Raw genomic sequence first — 18,576 nt, 5'->3', positions numbered from 1 at the left:
GTTTTAGCGCTAATTTTGAATTTAAATATCATAAAAGGAAGGAAAAAAAATGTAATGAACAATTTTCTGTTAAAAAATCTTCGAATTTTATTCTTTTGCACCAAAAGGGTTCAGTTTTGCTGTCACGATTTTTGCAAAGGGTTCAATTTCGATGTTACGATTTGTTTTACTCGTTGCTTTTATTTTGATTTTATATCAATAAAATTTTATACTGTAGCCATATTATATTATTAAAAAAAATGAGCAATAATTCACAACTATCAGGAAAATTCGGGAATACGGCGATCCCTGCACCTTTCCAATAGCTGGCCATGTAAAACCATAGCAGAATGTTTAAGTATTTACTTCTGTAGCATCTGCTTAAAAGGGCTGGACTAAGTCGGGAAAATGTTCATGTTTTCAAGTGTTTTTTCTAAGAAAAAATCGCTGATAATTTTCTGAAATTCTGCCTTGCGTATAATTCGACCCCCTAACTTTAAACAGCATTTTTTGTAATAAATTTCTCAACTTATATGCAATTATATGCATTAGACCCTCAATTTATTTTAGGGAGGGGAAGGGGGTTACGTTCCAGGAAAATGCCACATAGCTCAAAACTGCATAAATTAAGACTTAATAGTTGAAATAGAATCCAAATGAAGCCTTTTTTATTTTGCACCTTGTTGTGACTACATTTTTGAAGCACTACAAATTTGAATGAAAATTTAACCTTTTTATGTATGATGTCAATTAATTATTGTACATTCTCAGCTATCTTAATTTTAATTAATTTTAGTTAAATGTTATTAATTTAGTTTTAAAAAAATTATAATGATCAGTGCATGCTATTTTTATGTGAAAATTTTCATTGATCAATCACTAAATATTTTGCCATTAACTCTGCATGAGTGCAGAATTTAGCTATGTATTATAATTTTAAACATATCCCGAAATTTAGTGGTTAGTACGTCATGCATGAAATTATATGATGACCCCTTCCCCCCCTTTTTTAAATGGACCTCAACTTAATCAGCTTTGTGGCATGCTGTTTCAAAAAGGTTGTGCACCCCTGCATTTACATAATAGACAAATTAATTTCTGTATGTGTATAATGGTATGATTCTGTTTTCTGCAGGTATAATTTTGGTGATATAAAAGAACCGAACTCAGAATCTGTTGTTTCCCTTAGAGACTATGTAGAAGAGCATGCAAAAGTTATGGTTAGTATTCTTTTATTTTCTCGGTCCTGCAAAATAGTATCACATGTAAGTTTAGTTTCTCATCATATTTCCAAACTGATATTGTAATGTGTATGAGGAAATTAGGAAGAATATGCCATACCTAAGTCAGATTGTTTAAATCTGCTTCAATTTGTGCGATTATGTCAGTTTTTTCTCCAGTAATGCAGTTGTGCTGCTTGATTTTACTAACTTCTAATTTATGAACACTCATGATTTTACTAGCAGCTTACGAAAACTGAAATTTTTTTTAAATTCAAATATTGTGGAGTCTTGACTTATGTGAGAATTGAGGTCCAGGATCTATTTGTATAAGCCAACTTTTAGCGTGGTGAAAATGAGCATCACTACAACTTTTTGATAAATTAACTAACACCATACTAACTTGTACTAACTTGCACAGCTGTAGGTGCTATAGGACATTTGAGCATTGCAAAACAGCAGTTTTGTACATTTGAAAAGTTGCTTTCAAATTCATGGTCTCTAGTAATATATTTTGCTCTTTAGCCCCAGGCTTGAGTTGAGCCTAGGACTTTTCGCTAAAATAGAAACCTTTACATCTGTTGTTTTAATTAATTGAGAAAAACAAGCTTTATTTCATACAGAAAGCAAAATCTCTTTCAAATGACATGTTAAGGGGTGTGGGAAATGTTTCATCTCTTTTAATAGGAAATTTATGTGAAATTTCAGCCTAAAAAAAAACAAAAACTAATTTGAAATTTATCAAAAAAAAAAAAAAAAAAAAAAAAAAAAGAAATGCTCTGAGATGCAAATCCTAGAGCAAGCATCATCTGATATATATATAAAAAAAAAAGCTCTTCCTTGTGACATACAATGTTAAGGGATGTTGGAAATCTTTCATCCTTAAAAAAGGCAATTTACAAGAAGTTTTAGTTTAAAAAATTAATTCAAAATTTAAGATGAAAAATCCCAGGCAGCTTGAAGTAATTTTGTACAAAATTTCAAGACTAGGTGCTATGGGATCTCCTGGACGTTGGCCGGTCACAGACAGGATTTCACTATTCTTTTGACATTACTTTTTAATATATAGAGGCAGAGACTGTTAATAAAATAAAAATGAAAGATTTTGAATGTAAAATTTACTCATCGCAGCATTTGAATCATGTTCCGCATGATTCATATGCTGCCACATGCCATCGGAGCATTTGAAATGAATTTAAAAGATAATGTTACAGTTGACATATACTTCGCAGAATAGTGATGGTGAAATTTGATGTTTAACACTGCAAGTTTCATTGCTCCTGGAAAACTTATCAATCGCTAATTCTTTCAAATTCATGTCTTTATTCTACCTCTGAATACTAAAGAAGCAAAAAATTGAAAGATTTTCTTGATCCATGAGATTTCTCAACCATGTTTTCACCAGTCTGAGGGTACCAAATGGTCGTTCAACAGAACCGTACATGTTGTTGAATAGACCTCAAGATTTAGAAAATTTTCAAGTGGCCAATGGCCGCTAGACTCAAAAAACTTGGTGGCAACCAGTTTTACCGGGTTTCGAAAACAGCGCTCTAAAACGAGAATGGGGGGGGGGATATCTATTTATTTTTTGCTACAAATGTTATGAAAGTGATGCTAAAAGAATGCTAACAGGAAATATAAATTATATTAATCATGGAAATATAAGAGGCATTGGGTGAAGGTTGGGAGCTCTTGAAGCAAATGGTTCATTCCACCCATTTTAAAGTTTCATTAAAAAAAAAATCATTAAACCAAAAATAAAGTAGTGTACACAGTACCATGGTCCCACAGTGGAAAAAAAAAAGAAAAAAAGAAAGAATTTCCCATAAAAACAACAACAAATTCCTTTAAAATCTTTTTGTAAATCATTGCAAACGCCAAGGCAGTAAAAATCAAGATGCACTTTTCAGGTAACTAGTTTAATGAAGAGAATTACTTGTAAGAAAATTAGCACGAAGGGAATAGAAAAAATATTATATAAACATATGATTTGAAATTTTTCAATCATTAAGATTATTGTTTTTTTTTGGCATAAAAATAATTAACTACAGACCTCCTCCAGTAATATACAATTTGGCATTTACCGAGAATATATTTCCAAAAAAAAAAAAAAACATTCTTTTTGCATTATTTGTACTAAGAGTATGAACCAAACATGGGCGATTACGTTCCATTCGCAGCGTCGCCATGTTAGGATGATTATGAAGGGAAAACAATCGAAGGACTGGATATTTGGCTTATATTTTAATCTGATGCGATTGAAGATCAAAAAATTCCAACAATTATTTGAATAAATAGAAACTAGCCCCCGTCGTTTAAACGATTTTCAGTGGAACGTATTCCTAATCGATCGCAAGCTTTCGCAACTCCAACAAACTATAGAGGGCACTGTAGCCGCTTTCTAATGGCGGACGAAAAAGGTAAAACAAACGCACGTGGTAACAAAGAAAATGCTAATAAGCCTAGTAAATTTTGTTTGTATGCATGATTTTTTAGCTTTATTCTTTTAAAATTAATTTTCAAAGTCTTGTTGATATTCTGGCCCACATAGAAAGAAATGAGAATTCAAGAAGCGTTACTAAACACCAGAAATTAATGCAAATTACATAGTTCGTAGTTCTAAGCAGCCAGTTCCACAATGTTGAATTCGATATTTATCAATTCTTGATAAAACTAAATAATAATCGTGGCCTGACAAGAATAACAATTTATGCTAGAAAATTTAATATGACATTTCGAATTGTTATCAAAAGAAGATGATACTTCTTTGCTTTGCTTGGCTAGCGCTAATTGTTTTGCATTTGTAGCTGGGTCATTCCATACAGATTCAATGGATGAGTGCGCTCGACCATTTTTAATTTTTTTGAAACTCATATCACAAAAAGATGCATATGAATGATGTTTAAAACCACTTTTATTTTTTCTCTAACCTTAACCCTAGATTTTTTTAGAGGTCATCAAAAGTGATTTTCGCAGTCAAAAATGGGACTTTTGGACCTTTGCATTTTGGCCAAAATCTATTTGAATTACATTTATGGCAGTTAGTTTTACGCTTTGATGTTAAAGTGCATAAGATGTTAGTCTTACATGCTGAGTTACGTGGCTGTAACTTAATAATTAAAATAATGGCAACAGGTTCAAGTTCAAGGTCAAATGTAAAATTTTTACTCATTTCAAAGGGCGATAACTCGTGTAGGGGACGGAAACACAAAATCAAATACGGCAAAAACTAATCACTGGAACCATGCTAATAAGAATATGTAACTGTTGCTGTGTTTATGCTTACCCTTTATTGGTTATAGCCCCTCAAAGATCAGAAAAATGACATTTTTAGACCCCTGTAAACCAAAAGGGGATGGAATTAAAAATAAAATTTCTTGGCCAATTGAATATTCCATTCAAGTACTATACATGTTATATATATTGTTTTGTGTATTTGGTTTGTAAAAAAGATACAGGTCTTTGAAATTGAGCAATTTTGCTAGTTAATTTAAGCAGAAGAAATTAAGAAATAAAAAGTGTGAAAACTTCATTGCTTTTTCTTAAATAGCCTATATAATATATTATACTGAAAAAAAATATTTTAAGTATAAAAAAAACTATTTTAATTTGATAACTTAGAAATATTTGGATATAAATGAGTAATTCATACTTGATTGACAGCTTAAGTAGTTAATTTATAGACTATGTACACACACAAATTTTCAATACACACAAACATATGCTCTGTACATTAACATATCTAAATTGCCTTAAACATATGCAAAAACATTATATATACAAGATTTAAATTTTAAAAAGTGCATTTTTTATTTCTTGTTTGAGTGTAGTTTTGAAAAAGTTTATAAAGGGTAAACAAACACACAATTACAGCTATATTTTCTCATTAATGTGACTCCAGTGATTAGTTTTTGCCATATTTCACTTTGTGTTTTTATCCCCTAAGCGAGTTATGATACTTTGAAATGATTAAAAATTTTACATTTGACCTTCAACTTTGGCCTGCTGCCATTATTTTAATTATTAAGTTACAGCTACGTAACTCAGTGTGTGAGACTATTCTGCCGTGTGCAGGTAAAAGGCAGTAACTGCAGGTTTTTCGATTTTCATTTTTTTGCATTTTTGAAATCTTTATTACTATAGTTTTATGGTACAAACATTTTTATTTGGCTGCCACAGAAAAAAAAAAAGCATTTTTTTAACAGTGGTAATTAGCAGTAACTGCTTTTTCAGCAACATTTTGTGGAAAGTCGGCAGTATGTACTTACTGCTCTTTACCTGCCCACGGAAGAACAAAAACTTTCTCCCGTTTTCTGGTAAAACGGCACTAACAGCTTTTGTCACTACATTTTGCAGGTAATTAGCAGAATGCACTTACTGCTCTTTACCCACTCACGGAGGAACGGAAACTTTCTTCCGTGGGCAGGCAAATGGCAGTAACTGCAAATTTTTCTATTTTCTTTTTTTGGAATTTTTCAAATCTATGTTTCTTCAGTTTTATGGTGCAAACATGTTTATTTGGTTCGCGCTAAATAAAAGCATTTTTTTTATCAGTGGTGATTAGCAATAACTGATATTAATGCAGGTAATCAGCAGTATGTACTTACTGCTCTATACCTGCCCATAACCATTGTCCGGAGAATGGAACATAAATGAATCGCCGTCAAAACTTGAACCAAGATGCATAAACGGTTTTTGCGATTTTTTTTTCGCTCAACTAAGCGCAAGCAGTAACGTCCCGATGGGAGGTCATTGTGTGACCTCTCAAAAATTTCCTTGATTTGGCAAATTTAGAGAAAATATTGCATTTTTTAAAAATGATTCCTAGTTGCTTCTCATTAGATGTAGGTATGCGTGCCAAGTCGTATTTTATCTTTCGGCAAAATTTGGGAATTGCCGTTTCTTGTCCTTGAGCGAAAGAGATACTTAAAAGGGGGAGGTACTTGGGGAAAATAATCATACTTCATTTCAAATAAAGTCGAAGAAAACGTTTTGTAATTTCACAGCCCTCAAACATTTTTTAAAAAAGATCTTTGATTCTTCATATCTGTGTTCTAAAAACAATAAAACAAAATTATTTTTTGCTAATGTACAGTTATAGAAGGTAACATACGAGTAATCACAAGTAATGCTTGGCAGACGATAAATAAACGTATAGCAACAGAACGATTCTGTTCCATTTGTTTTGTTCTGTCGCAGACGATATTTTTCATAATTTTTTATATATACTAAGCTGCTGCACTTTTAGTAGTTCGATGAGAGCCATTGTTAACACACGAAGCATTTCTGTCGCCTAAATTTTCATGGATATTTTTTGCTTTATTACAAAGTGCGAGACATTAAGCGGTTTGTCGTAGTTTTAAAAATGCCTAGAGAATCTTCCAATTGCCAAGTGACAACGCAGGAATATTAAAGAGTTTTCGACAATGCCATAAGCAATCAAAACATATGCCTTGTTGACTATTCTTTGTCAGTGTTTGAATTTTGAGTAAATGTATTTGATTTTCACGATTTTGAACATGTTGTGGCTTCCTCCAACAACAACAAATTGACTGTCATCAGCATGACTACAGATGACTTCCGAGGTTTTCCTGCTGGACAATCTCAGTGGAAACTGAAATCCATGTCGAGACCGTACATAGAGGACATCGTCAAAGTTGAGTTTTGCAAAGGTTCCTGGAATCTCTTTTACAAAGTGGATCATGAAGATAATCAGTTCAAGGAATTTGATTTCCTAAAAAATAATTTTCATCTGAAGACTTCTATGTCTGCACCCCCCCCCCCCCTTCGTCCGCGACTTTGAGGAATTCCAATTAAGAAGAAACGTGACAGAAGATTTAGTAGATGCGCAAAAAAAAAAAAAAGGCTAATGAAGTTTTTTTTCTATTCAGTGTTTAAAAAGGTAAAACACAAACATGAGTTCGTTGTAGCAAGGACTGTTTAGATCAGCAAGTATGTCTGGTATCTGAGGGGATACGTAAATGTGTTTTGGATTAAATTGATATCAAGTGGATGTAGGTCGATACCTTATTTAAATTATGTAAATTTATAACCAACATATATATATATATATACATGTATATTTATTAATTAATTTTTATATTGGCATAAAAACATTTGTGTAAAAAAATAAATTTTATTTTATTTTTACAATTACATTTTATTTATTTATATTAAATTTATGTCAAGTGTATACACAGTATTTATTTTTTAAAATAAAATATATTATTCACATTGCAATAAATATACTTCATAATGACATATCTACACCGTATTATGTTGAATTTGTAATTATTGGTCATTCAATAGTACATTGTGCAGTTACTGCTGATTACCAGTAAAAGTGCATGAAAATTACTGCTGCGAAGAGCAGGTAAACGACAGTATCTGCTTTAATTAAAATTTTGATTGCAAGATCAAAATGAAACAGACTGCCCAAAAAATACTTCGATATAAACATATAGAATAGCCTAAAATCAAATTTCAATATTTTATTGATGTTTGTGGGAAATCAAAAACGCGTTTCTTCAAATATCTCAAAAACTCATTTTTGTAGATACTGCCGTTTACCTGCACACGGCAGTATTATCTAGTGTACTTTAACATCAAAATGTAAACTGTTCTGCCATGATTGTTATTCAATTAGATTTAGGCCAAAATGCAAAGGTCTAAAAGTCCCACTTTTGACTACGAAAATTACTTTTGATGATCTCTAAAAAATCAAGGGTTAAGGTTAGAGAAAAAATAAAATTGGTTTTAAACATCATTCATATGCATCTTTTTGGGATATGAGTTTCAAGAAAATTAAAAATGGTTGAGCGCACTCATCCGTTGAATCTGTATGGAATGACCTAGCTGAGATATTTTTGTCAAATTGCTGAATCGGTTAATTTAAAAATTTTCTGTTTCGAATGTTTCAAATTTCTGAGTTATGATTTAATTATGTCATGCTATGCAAATCATCAACAAAATTCTCACGGATAGTATGGTGGTAGTTTCCATTTCAGTTGATCTACCATTATTTCTTTTTACTTATCGAATTCTGCAATCTTTCTACCATTTTATTCCACTCATGATAAAAATTAAAAATGGTTTAACTAACATGCGGAATCTTGCCAAGGGTACTTTGCTCACACAATACTAAAACTATAACCCTGAACAAATTTGGTGAAACCGTTCAGCTGAGAATAAAAGCAATAAAGTAAATTATTTCTCCGTTAAACATTTTTAATTTCATTCTACAATAATATATTCAAGAAAATATTTTGCATACTATCTATTCCAACTAAATGCTGCTATAAAATATGGTTAGTTAAATTAATTTAAGATTTAAAAAAAAAACCATATTACAAATTCACACAAAACAATAAAATTTTTTACCTGGTATAACGTTATCCAAGTTTGTTAATCCAGAGTTTTCTTGTGTTAACGCTTTCACCATTTCTCAATGAACTCACTTTTTAGAAGGAAATAAGAAAAATTAACATTATTTTGAGAAGCTTGAGAAAATAATTAGTATCTGTTTACACACTTTCACATGTTATGACATTAGATAATCTTAACTTATTTATTTATTTTAGATTTTGGTGTTAACTTTTGTGTTAATATGTTTTGGTTCCAGATTTATGAAGCATCTGAAGTAGCTGAAAGTCGAGGACATGATGCAATCCGAGTAGAAAGTGTGCTTATGTTGATCACATATAACAAAGTAAGATATATGGAGTAAACTAAAATTTCATTTCATGTACAGTACCCGCCACTAATAAAATCACTGGATTATAAATTCAGCCATTTTTTGAAAACAAGTCTGGAAGAACTGAATCATTCCGACATCAAAACATATTAAACCATTCTTTAATAAAATCAGTATCGCCGTTTTATAAAATCAACCTTTTGGACATCATGCGTAAAATACTGATAAAGAAGCACCAAGAAGTGAAGGAATCGGTCTCAGTAGATGAAGAAATCACAGTGCCAAATTTGCCCTCTTCAATAAAGATGTCAAAAAAGCGCTTGATGCTATCCGATGTACTTTAGAGCAAAGAGGAAAATATAATGCGTAAAGTTACAAAACAGTTAGTAAAATTTCAAACGATATTGAATCTTTACTCTCCAATTCTGTTAAAAAAAATTTTGATTCAGACCCATGTGCAAATAAAAAAAAATATATTGTGAGGCTCTGAGAATTTGAGCTCCTACTCTGACAATGTTTACCTCTGTTTCAGAAAATAGGGAGGGGTAATTGGTGCTAAGTTAAGTTGAGAAATTTTCTTAGTAGTTTTTCAAAAATATTCCAACTAAAATCCAAGCCAATAACACTTCTACACTGGTGTGCAAAAATTAAGGACGAAGTCGGAAAATTAGCATATCAGCTGAACGAAGAGGCAGAGCGGACAGAGAGACAAATCAGGAGATTAAGTAAGGTGATGCACGGTAGCACATGCGCAGATATGCAGGCAGACGTAATGGGGGAGTGTCTGAATAGTATAAAGCATGTTGTCGGTGTAAGATCAGTATTTCTGGAAAAGAGATTGCACGCCATATAGCAGTTAAAATCACACCGAGTTGCTGCCTCAGCGAGAAATGGCGTATAATCAATCTGTTAGATGACATCTGGATGCTTTTACCCGAGGTCGAATCATTGGGAAATTGGAGGAAGGCCGCAGTGTGACAAGTGTGGCTGCAGAGTTCGGAATTGTGCTCACAGCATCGTTTCACGACTTTGGAGACAATTTCAAACTACAGGAACAGCTATCCGGGGGTTCAGTAGTGGTCGTCCACGAGGAAGCACATCCGCAGATGACCGGTATATTGTCTTACAGGCCAGAAGAAACAGGTGGCAGACAGCGGGAGAAATCGCTAGACACAGGCGACTGGATGACCGATATCGCATTTTACCGTGGCCAGAAGACTGCACGGTGGTGGTCTGTTTGCACGACGCCCTATACGGTGTGTACCTCTAACGCCTGCCCATCGGAGAAGGCGTTCTCTGTGGTGCCGGGAACACCGGAATTGGAGAGAAAATGAATGGGACGAGTACTCTTTACAAATGAGAGCAGATTCAGTCTGAGTAGCAATTCTCATCGCATACTCATCTGGAGAGAGCGGGGAAGCCGCAATCATCCCTCGAACATCATTGAAAGGGACAGGTATGGAGGTCCCGGTATTCTCGTTTGGGGAGGCATCATGCTTGGTAGTCATACAGACTTTCACATCTTCGACGCAGGTTGAGTCAACGGGACCCGTTATTGTAACGAGATTCTTCTTCCATATGTGCGTCTTTTTAGAGGCGCTATGGGTTCGCAGTTCCTTTTCATGGACGACAATGCACCATGTCATCGCACAGTAGCTGCCGAACAGCTCCTAGAGAGTGAGGATATTGAACTTATGGATTGGCCGGCACGATCTCCGGATCTCAATCCCATCGAGCATGTATGGGATTTTCTAGGCAGATGCTTGGCAGCTCGTACCTTACCACCAGTAACGATTCGGGAGCTTCGATTGGCGCTGCAAGACGAATGGGCAGCAATGCCTCAACAACTCATTGACATCCTCATTCTCAGCATGGGCAGACGCGGTGAAACCTGCCTAATAGTCGGGGGAGATCATATCCCCTACTAAAGACCGCATGTTTCTTGCTGGACACCCATCACAGGGATGTTTCGGCCTTCTGTCGCATTGCGCTCCATGCTGCTTTTTCAATAAAGCTTCTTTTTATCCCTCTGATTTCTCTTTTAGTAAGTGTTGCTTACATTACACATGTATTTACGTATTAGGGATCTTACAGTATTGAATGTGTTGATTTGGAAAGTTTTTGTACAAAGTTATATTGAAAAAACCGTCTCGTCCTTAATTTTTGCACACCAGTGTATTTTACACTGAACACCCCTAAAACAGGTAAGCATAGTCAAGGCTCAACTAACCAGAGCTGCACTATACCTCATGTTTATTTAAAATGTGAATTGTATTTTGAAACACTTCAAACAAAAATAAAAGAAGTAATTCATTTCCTTTTCAGAATACTTAAGCTTCAAAACCTTTCATTTTTAAAGTGAGTGTAGGTATGCCGTTTTATAAAATCAAAAGTCCTCAGAACGCATGTGATTTTAATAAGCGGCGAGCACTGTACTATAATCATATGCACGATTGTAGAAAAGAAGCAAACATAAGGGTATTCAACTTAATATAAATCATAGCTAAGATTTATTAATTAATATTAAGTTTAGCAATTCTTAGTGGTAATAAGCATTATGTCTCCTCTTAAATAAATGTAGTGCTGGGTCGAGTACACTTGGTGGAGCGGAACATTTTAAAAGTTAAACTTGTTTTTTCTGAAAGCTTAGTAAAATTTCATATTTTTTACTTCAAATTAAGAAAGAAATACTACTCCTATGTAGTGATGTGGATTGGATAAATACCCAATGGGTAGTTAAATATTTCTTGGGTGTTTACCCTAGGCCTGGGTAAACTGGATATTTTGGAAGAAAAGAAATTAGGAAGATGAATCAATGATAGTTTTTTTTAAACCTAAATATGAAATAAAATGTGTAAAATTGGTACATACATTATGATGCGAGAAGAAAATCTGAAACAATCCAACCTACTTGGTGGTTTACCTTTTGTTTATGAAGGACAGAAGCATTTGAAGTTAGACTGTGTTCCATTAAAGACTTTATAGGATCGTTCATCATTAGATCGTAGAGAAAGTTACGGAGCACGGGTTTATTATTATGGTGGATAAATTTGTGAGGAACAAGTGTTAAAGTAGCTTAGCACATTTTAAGCGCATCAGTTACATCTTCTGCAGGAGAAATGCTCTAACTGAAAATGCTTTCAGCATTTTCTCTCATTTGTTTTGTTAAATATTATTTTCATGCTCATGATATTTTCCTTGTTTAGCTGTCTATTTTTGTGCATATTTATTTGATTTAAAATGTTGTCCATTTAGAAATTCGGTTCAATTTTTTTTATTTGAACAATTTTTTATCTTGGAAAAAAAAGTTTGCTTAATCTTTTTTTTCTTCTTTAGCAAAAATTACAGCGACTTATGAATTACCTGAAACTCCAGGACTGCCCAAGTCCAATTGAAAATGAAGAAATTTCTGTTGAAAGATTACCTGGTCAGTTATTTAATGTATTTTTTCATTCATTTTTCTAATCATTTCACTGAAAGTTAGTCAATTAGAATTAGAGTGTGATGAAAGATGTCCAATGAAAGTATTATGTTTAAGTTATAATTGATGGTGATGTGTTTTTGTACATTTTTGCTGCTAGCTATGCCTCTGTTTAGAAACTGTATGTGTAAGGTTTTGAAACAGAAAATTTTTTAAGATCCCCTTCTCCCATTTCATGAAGAGTTTATGTATTGCTGTAACATGAACAATATTTAATTTGAAGCACATCTAGTATTCTAGATTACTACATAATAAATTGAAGTTTCATTGATTTATTTAATTCCCTGATAAAAAGGAGAATAAATAAAAAAATGTTAAAATTACAAGAGAACATAAAAGTTTTATTGCTTTTATGTTCTCTTGTAATTGGGGGTGAAATGTTGATTTTGGTCTTATGACTTACTTGCATTTGAAAAAAATGCGCAGTGAAAATTGTTTTATAGCAAAATTAGGAGCAAACTCTAAAACTAAAAAAAAAAAAAACTTTATTAAGTTGGCATTTGTTGCTTTTGAAGACTTTTGGAAGCATGTGGAGAAAGTCTGAAAAAGTACTGAAATAGAAGAGCTATTGAACAGATTAATTTCTACTTTTCTTTGAATTTGTTTGTAATGTCTACCATATTTTACTTCATTTCAAATCTTCTTCAAAAAGTTTGCCACATCATCTAGATGATGAGCTAATATTCATTAAATGTTAACAAATATATATCATCTGATACATACTAGGGATGCGCCGATTAATCGGCCAAATTTTGCCGATTGATCAGCTGAAAAGATATTATGTAAAATAATTGTATTTTAAGTACACCTTCAACAAAACACAATGATGAATATATTTATTAACAAAAAATAAATGTAATTTTCTGCAAACATTACCGTAACATGTAGTATGCAAGTGTACAAAGTCAAAGCAAGACAAATAGTTAAAAAAGTGCACAATACTGAAAGAATAACTCTTACAGCCAATATTCATAATTTGAGACAATTATGAATAATTAAATTTTAGAACTTTTAAATTGCAATGCAAAAAACATGAGTTAGAAAATACCCCCCCCCCCATTCTCCAACCATATATTTGCACTAAATAAAGTTAACTTTCAATCAATATCCATATCAAGTCAATATTTATTCATTCTAGGCTCCCTCCTCCCCAACTCTTTTCAAATCACCTGCCTTGCAGTTAGTTACCTTTTGTTTTTCGTCATTATTATTATTTCTATTTATCTTTTAAAGGACAGAAATGTAACAGTAATTATGGAAAAAACAAATGTGTATATGACCCCACTACAACCTCCCCTGAACTTTCTCGAAAGAAAAAGAAGAAGCTTACTTTTGTTTTAAAATCAGAACCATTTAATTAATCAGTTTGGTTATCATACCCTCACTCCAGCTTTTGATGACACATTTTTTTTTCAATTATTTTGTCCCACCTAACTATACATATGATTACACCATACATTTTGCAACTTATTCTTGAAATTATTAATTTTTGATTCAACAAAAAAAAAAAAAAAAAAAAAAAAAAAAAAAATAAATAAATAAATAAATTGTTATTAAATATCATTTGATAAAAAAAGTACACACTTTATTACTTTTTTTTGCAAACTTATATTATGGGGAGAGCATTATCGAAGTTTCTTAAATTTCAAGTTGAATGCCCCTTTTCTCATTAGAAATGTTTTGCTGATCACAAAAAAAAGTATTATTTTTTCTGTATCATTAAAATTGAGTAAACTCTAGCCTTTTACTTGTTTTGTACCGTATGCCATTACATTGGGTGACAGGCAAATGAAATCAATATTCATTATTTTTTATTTTATAAATATTTTCTCATCAAAAATATCTTTCACTGATGGACTTAATTTGGGCCATACATACTTGCCAACTCTACTGTTTTTAACGGGAGACTCCCGTTTTTTGCTTCCATCTCCAGATTTCCCGTTTTTTACGATTTTCTCCCGTTTTTTCAGTCAATCATCAAAAAGTTTCACTTTCTTCTCAATAGATGGCGCCCCTTTCTAGTCTACCAATGTGATGGGGATAAGAATTTTTCCAATTAATAACTCCGTTAGTAAAAATTAGTTTTTCGGAAGCTTTCCACATTGCATGTTCAACGAAGCACGTGCTCTGCCGAAAATTGCAGCAGATTTCAATCTTTTTGCATCTTGAAAATATTTCAACTATTTTGAAAGTATGAAGTTATTTTAGCATGTGCTACCCTATACCTACTTATTATATATATTATTTTCATTATATATTGATTTTTTTTTTCGGATTTTAGGAATTAAATTTTGGTAGCTACTTTTCTGGAAGAGACTGGGGAATGTATAGAACTTTTTAAGCAAGTTCACTACATATTATTAGGTTTTTCCTTTGCAGTATGTTTTTCTTTCTGCTACCAATTAGCTTACATCTGTGAAAAATCCCCATTTCACTTTAAATTTAGTATTCATGTTATTTAAAATCACAATTAATAATTATGTTGTGAAGATTTGTCGCCGTTGAATCACCTATATACCTCTAGTGGAATCTCCTGTTTTTTTTTTCTCTCCGAAGGTTGGCAAGTGTGGCCATACAAAATTTATTTTACTTGCTTCAGTCATAGGTAGAAGCACAATACTTCCTGTTTTAATCCTTTTGTTCTGTTCTGAAGTGCTGTCGGTTTGCTCAAATCAGTTTTTTAAAAAATCAGCTCTAGTAGCATCAAGATTTACCAAGTGATAGTTTTAATAGTAAAAAATTGATTAAAATGAATCAAGATTGAGTGAAGTAGATAGATTGTTTTCATTCAAAGCATTTGTTTTGATAAATTTAAGAGGTCTCATCAGACAGAAATGTTCTAGCTTTCGGAAGAGAGAGAGAAAGCTGTATCGTTTTTCTTCCCCCTCTACTTAAACCGGCTGACAGGTTTTGGGGGACATCTTCCCCTCTGAACATCTGTCAACGCTCAAAATTCATCGGCAGGGGAAGAAGGTCAGTGTGTAGTATTGGATGACCAAATGCAATTTTTGCATTGAGTCCTTTTTGGCTCATAGTAGTTTCGAACGAAATCTTCTACACAATCGGTGTTTTGTGCCTAACTTTCCTTTCCTTATGTACTGCAACTCGAAATTTTGTTAAATATTATATTCATTATTTGTTTTCTAAATTTGATTAATTAAAATGCTTTCACATGCTACTTATTATGCACAAGTAGGATATGCAGTAGGATCATAAACATTTCGTTTTCCTTCGAAATGTAGCATTATCAATCTGCTAATCAATTATCTGCAGGCATTCTTTTTTTCCTCGTTTTCACATAATATTTAGAAAAAAATGTTGAAAATTTTCCAATTTTAGTTATATTCTGAACTGCGAGGATCATTTCAATATGATGTGCGTCCTCAGGTAGAAAAAGTTTCGGCACCACTGCCATAAACTTCAACAAAACGCCTGTAAATAATGTTTAGCGAAAACAATCAATAAAATGTGGGGTGCGTCTCCCTGCTTCGAGAACTTGATATTTCTAAAAAGGGGCATGAGCAAAACCAGAAAAAAAAGCTTGAAAATTGTTTAATTTACTGAAAGAAAAGCAAAACAACATATATTCTGATGTAATAAGATGTGAAACACATATTCACATTTACACTGAAAAAATCCTCCTATTAAGCCACCAAATAGTCTAAAAATACATTCCTGACAAAACTTTTCAGGGAAGTGCCTGCAAACTCTCCTATTTATTCCAGAATGTTAAACAGCTCAAACAACAAACAAATCCATAACTACCTTCAAATTTGATTTACAAATACAATTTTCGTATTTCATTATGCTCAGTACGAAAACTGGTAAAAAGAGGTGCCATCTTGATGATGAAACCTTTCTTTTATGAGGAAAAAAGTACAATTGAAAACCTCTAAATGTTTACTGAAAATACTTCACGAGTCTTCAAACGAATCAAAAGTTAAACTGTTTAATTTGGAAAATGGATCCAGACCAGGATCTAGAATATTAGCAAGAGAATTCTTCCTCTTATTTAAATTTTTTTTTTATTCTTCATACTTGAAATACTTATAACTTTCCTTCAAACTCTTTGAATCATATATATTATTCGAAAAAAAAAGCACGTCATGCTTCAGTTCTAAAACTTTTTGAAAATTTTAATTTCATTAGTCACCCCCCTCCTCCCCTATAATGCATGACTCATTTGCCCCTCATAACTCCATTGTCTGGATCCACTTAGATCATTCTCTATGATTTGTTTTTTTTTTAATCCGAATATTCCGCATAGTTCATCAAAAATTCCCTTTTTGTTGTGTTGAACTTTGTCATTATTTTTAAACCTAAATTATTTTGAGGAGACTCTGCAAAACCAAATGCACGCATTAGTTGTCATAAATAAAAGCCGAAAAAGAAAAATTGGAGAATCTCAATTTCCCAATAATATATAATTTTCAATGTTAAGAAAGGTTATCAATGGTAAAACTTACACCTCATTTGATACTATTTGCTGAGCAATAAAATTTTTAATTATAAGTGTATTGATTGTTTTCACAAATTTTCCACACAATCAGTAAGAAATTCTGAAACTGTATGCGGCTTTAAATCTACATGGAAGCGTAGAAAAACTATGTTATACTTTTTAGTTTACTTTAAAAACATGGTACAATCAGACCCTCGTTTTACGCGGGGGTTACGTTCGACGGAAATGCCACGTAATTCAAAACCCTGTAATTAAGACTTAATATGTATTAGGATTAAAATTATGGGTTAGATTCCATAGATAAAAAAATACTTCACTCTCGAGATAGATAAATATATATTTATAAGTTTAATGCGCACTTATTCCGATACATATGCACAGTACAACGTGCATAAAGAAAACATGAATTAACTTGGTTTTAATAAAAATGAGCGGGTTATGATATTCTTTTGGTAGTCATTAATTATTTTTCTCTGTAGTACTTTGTGGGTCATTAACACTTCCATGATCCCTCGCATTTCCATGACGGGATCTTCCTTCGCTAACAAATCAGAGAGATCATTTGTCATTGTCAAGGAATGACTCAAAATTTCCATTGAGAAAGCTTTTGATGGTGAGTCATCAATGTCAGTATCCTCCTTGGTTTTGTTCTCCTTTGTCACTTCATAGAGCTCTTCTTCCAATAAGCTCTGAAGTGTGTGAGTTTAATAACTTTACTTCTGGAAAGACTTCTGGAACCAATCACAAAAAAATGTCCTCTGTTACCCAAGCTTGCTTATTATTACTTCAAACTCCAGTTTCTTACGTTTTATCTGCAATCCTAGAAGTTTGGATTTTGAAAGATAGTAAAATTTTGTGTACAGTCAACCCTCGTTTATCGCGGTTAATTCGTTCCAGACTTTACCGCGATAACTGAACTTTCGCAAAGTAGGATTCTGTATATATTTTTCTAATTAGAGCGCATAAAACTTACTTACGGCAATTTAAAGAGGTTTTTATCATAGTTAGAGCCCCCTAGACATGAAACAGCACCCTTAGCCACCATTACCTTTGTATTACTTAATATATTGCACAAAATGAGGAAACTAGATTTGTTAGACGTAATAGATACCACATTGTTAATTATTGGGAAATAAACTACACACACACACACGCAGTTCTTACACACTACTACTAATCTATGAAAAACATCAACTTGTTCGAAGAAGAATCAATTGCCCGTTAGTGACCGTAGGTGCCCCGTCTTCCTCTACATTTACGTTTACAACTTAAAAAGCTAGTACATTGTTGAGCACCATTTACAGATGTATTTATCCCCTAGTAATAATACAGTGATTTACACTTTCCAGTTAGAGCATAACGGTTAAAATGAAATAGCAATTCCCTACACTTTCTTCGGCGATTTTATACCTCCACTCCCTCAACTAGTACAACTAGCCACTCAGACCTTACTTAAAAGCTTACCTTAAAAGACATATATTTCGTTATTCTTTTGTAGAAAAAAGTTTACACGAGGTCATAAAAAAGGCTAACTACTATATTTGAAAAGATTAAAAAAAAATAGAAAAAAACCGTGATGTAATGAAGCCGCGAAAGTCAAAGCACGAAGTAGCGAGGAACGACTGTATTTGCAATGCCTCATCCGCTTAAAATAAAAACTTGTCTTCGTAAAATAAAATAAAGCTGTCAAATCTTTAACCGCGTATAATCAAATCTGCTTAAAATAAACCTGCGTAAAATGAGG

At 32.7% G+C, this 18,576-nt stretch overlaps 1 protein-coding gene across 1 annotated transcript in view; it reads left to right on the top strand.

Annotated features, from left to right (window-relative positions):
• Positions 1-1,120: 1,120 nt before the first annotated feature.
• LOC129231578 (uncharacterized) overlaps positions 1,121-18,576 on the top strand; it is a 51,204-nt gene continuing 33,748 nt past the window's right edge. The window contains exons 1-3 of the mRNA XM_054865936.1: positions 1,121-1,199; positions 8,821-8,907; positions 12,229-12,319. Of these exons, the coding sequence (XP_054721911.1) occupies positions 1,197-1,199; positions 8,821-8,907; positions 12,229-12,319 (181 nt within the window). The 5' untranslated portion in view covers positions 1,121-1,196. The remainder of the gene's footprint in view (positions 1,200-8,820; positions 8,908-12,228; positions 12,320-18,576) is intronic.

Source organism: Uloborus diversus, chromosome 10 (assembly GCF_026930045.1).
Source record: "Uloborus diversus isolate 005 chromosome 10, Udiv.v.3.1, whole genome shotgun sequence".
Lineage (NCBI taxonomy): Eukaryota > Metazoa > Arthropoda > Arachnida > Araneae > Uloboridae > Uloborus > Uloborus diversus.
The sequence above is the reverse complement of the archived record's forward strand: the minus strand, read 5'-3'. Positions and strand labels throughout refer to the sequence as shown.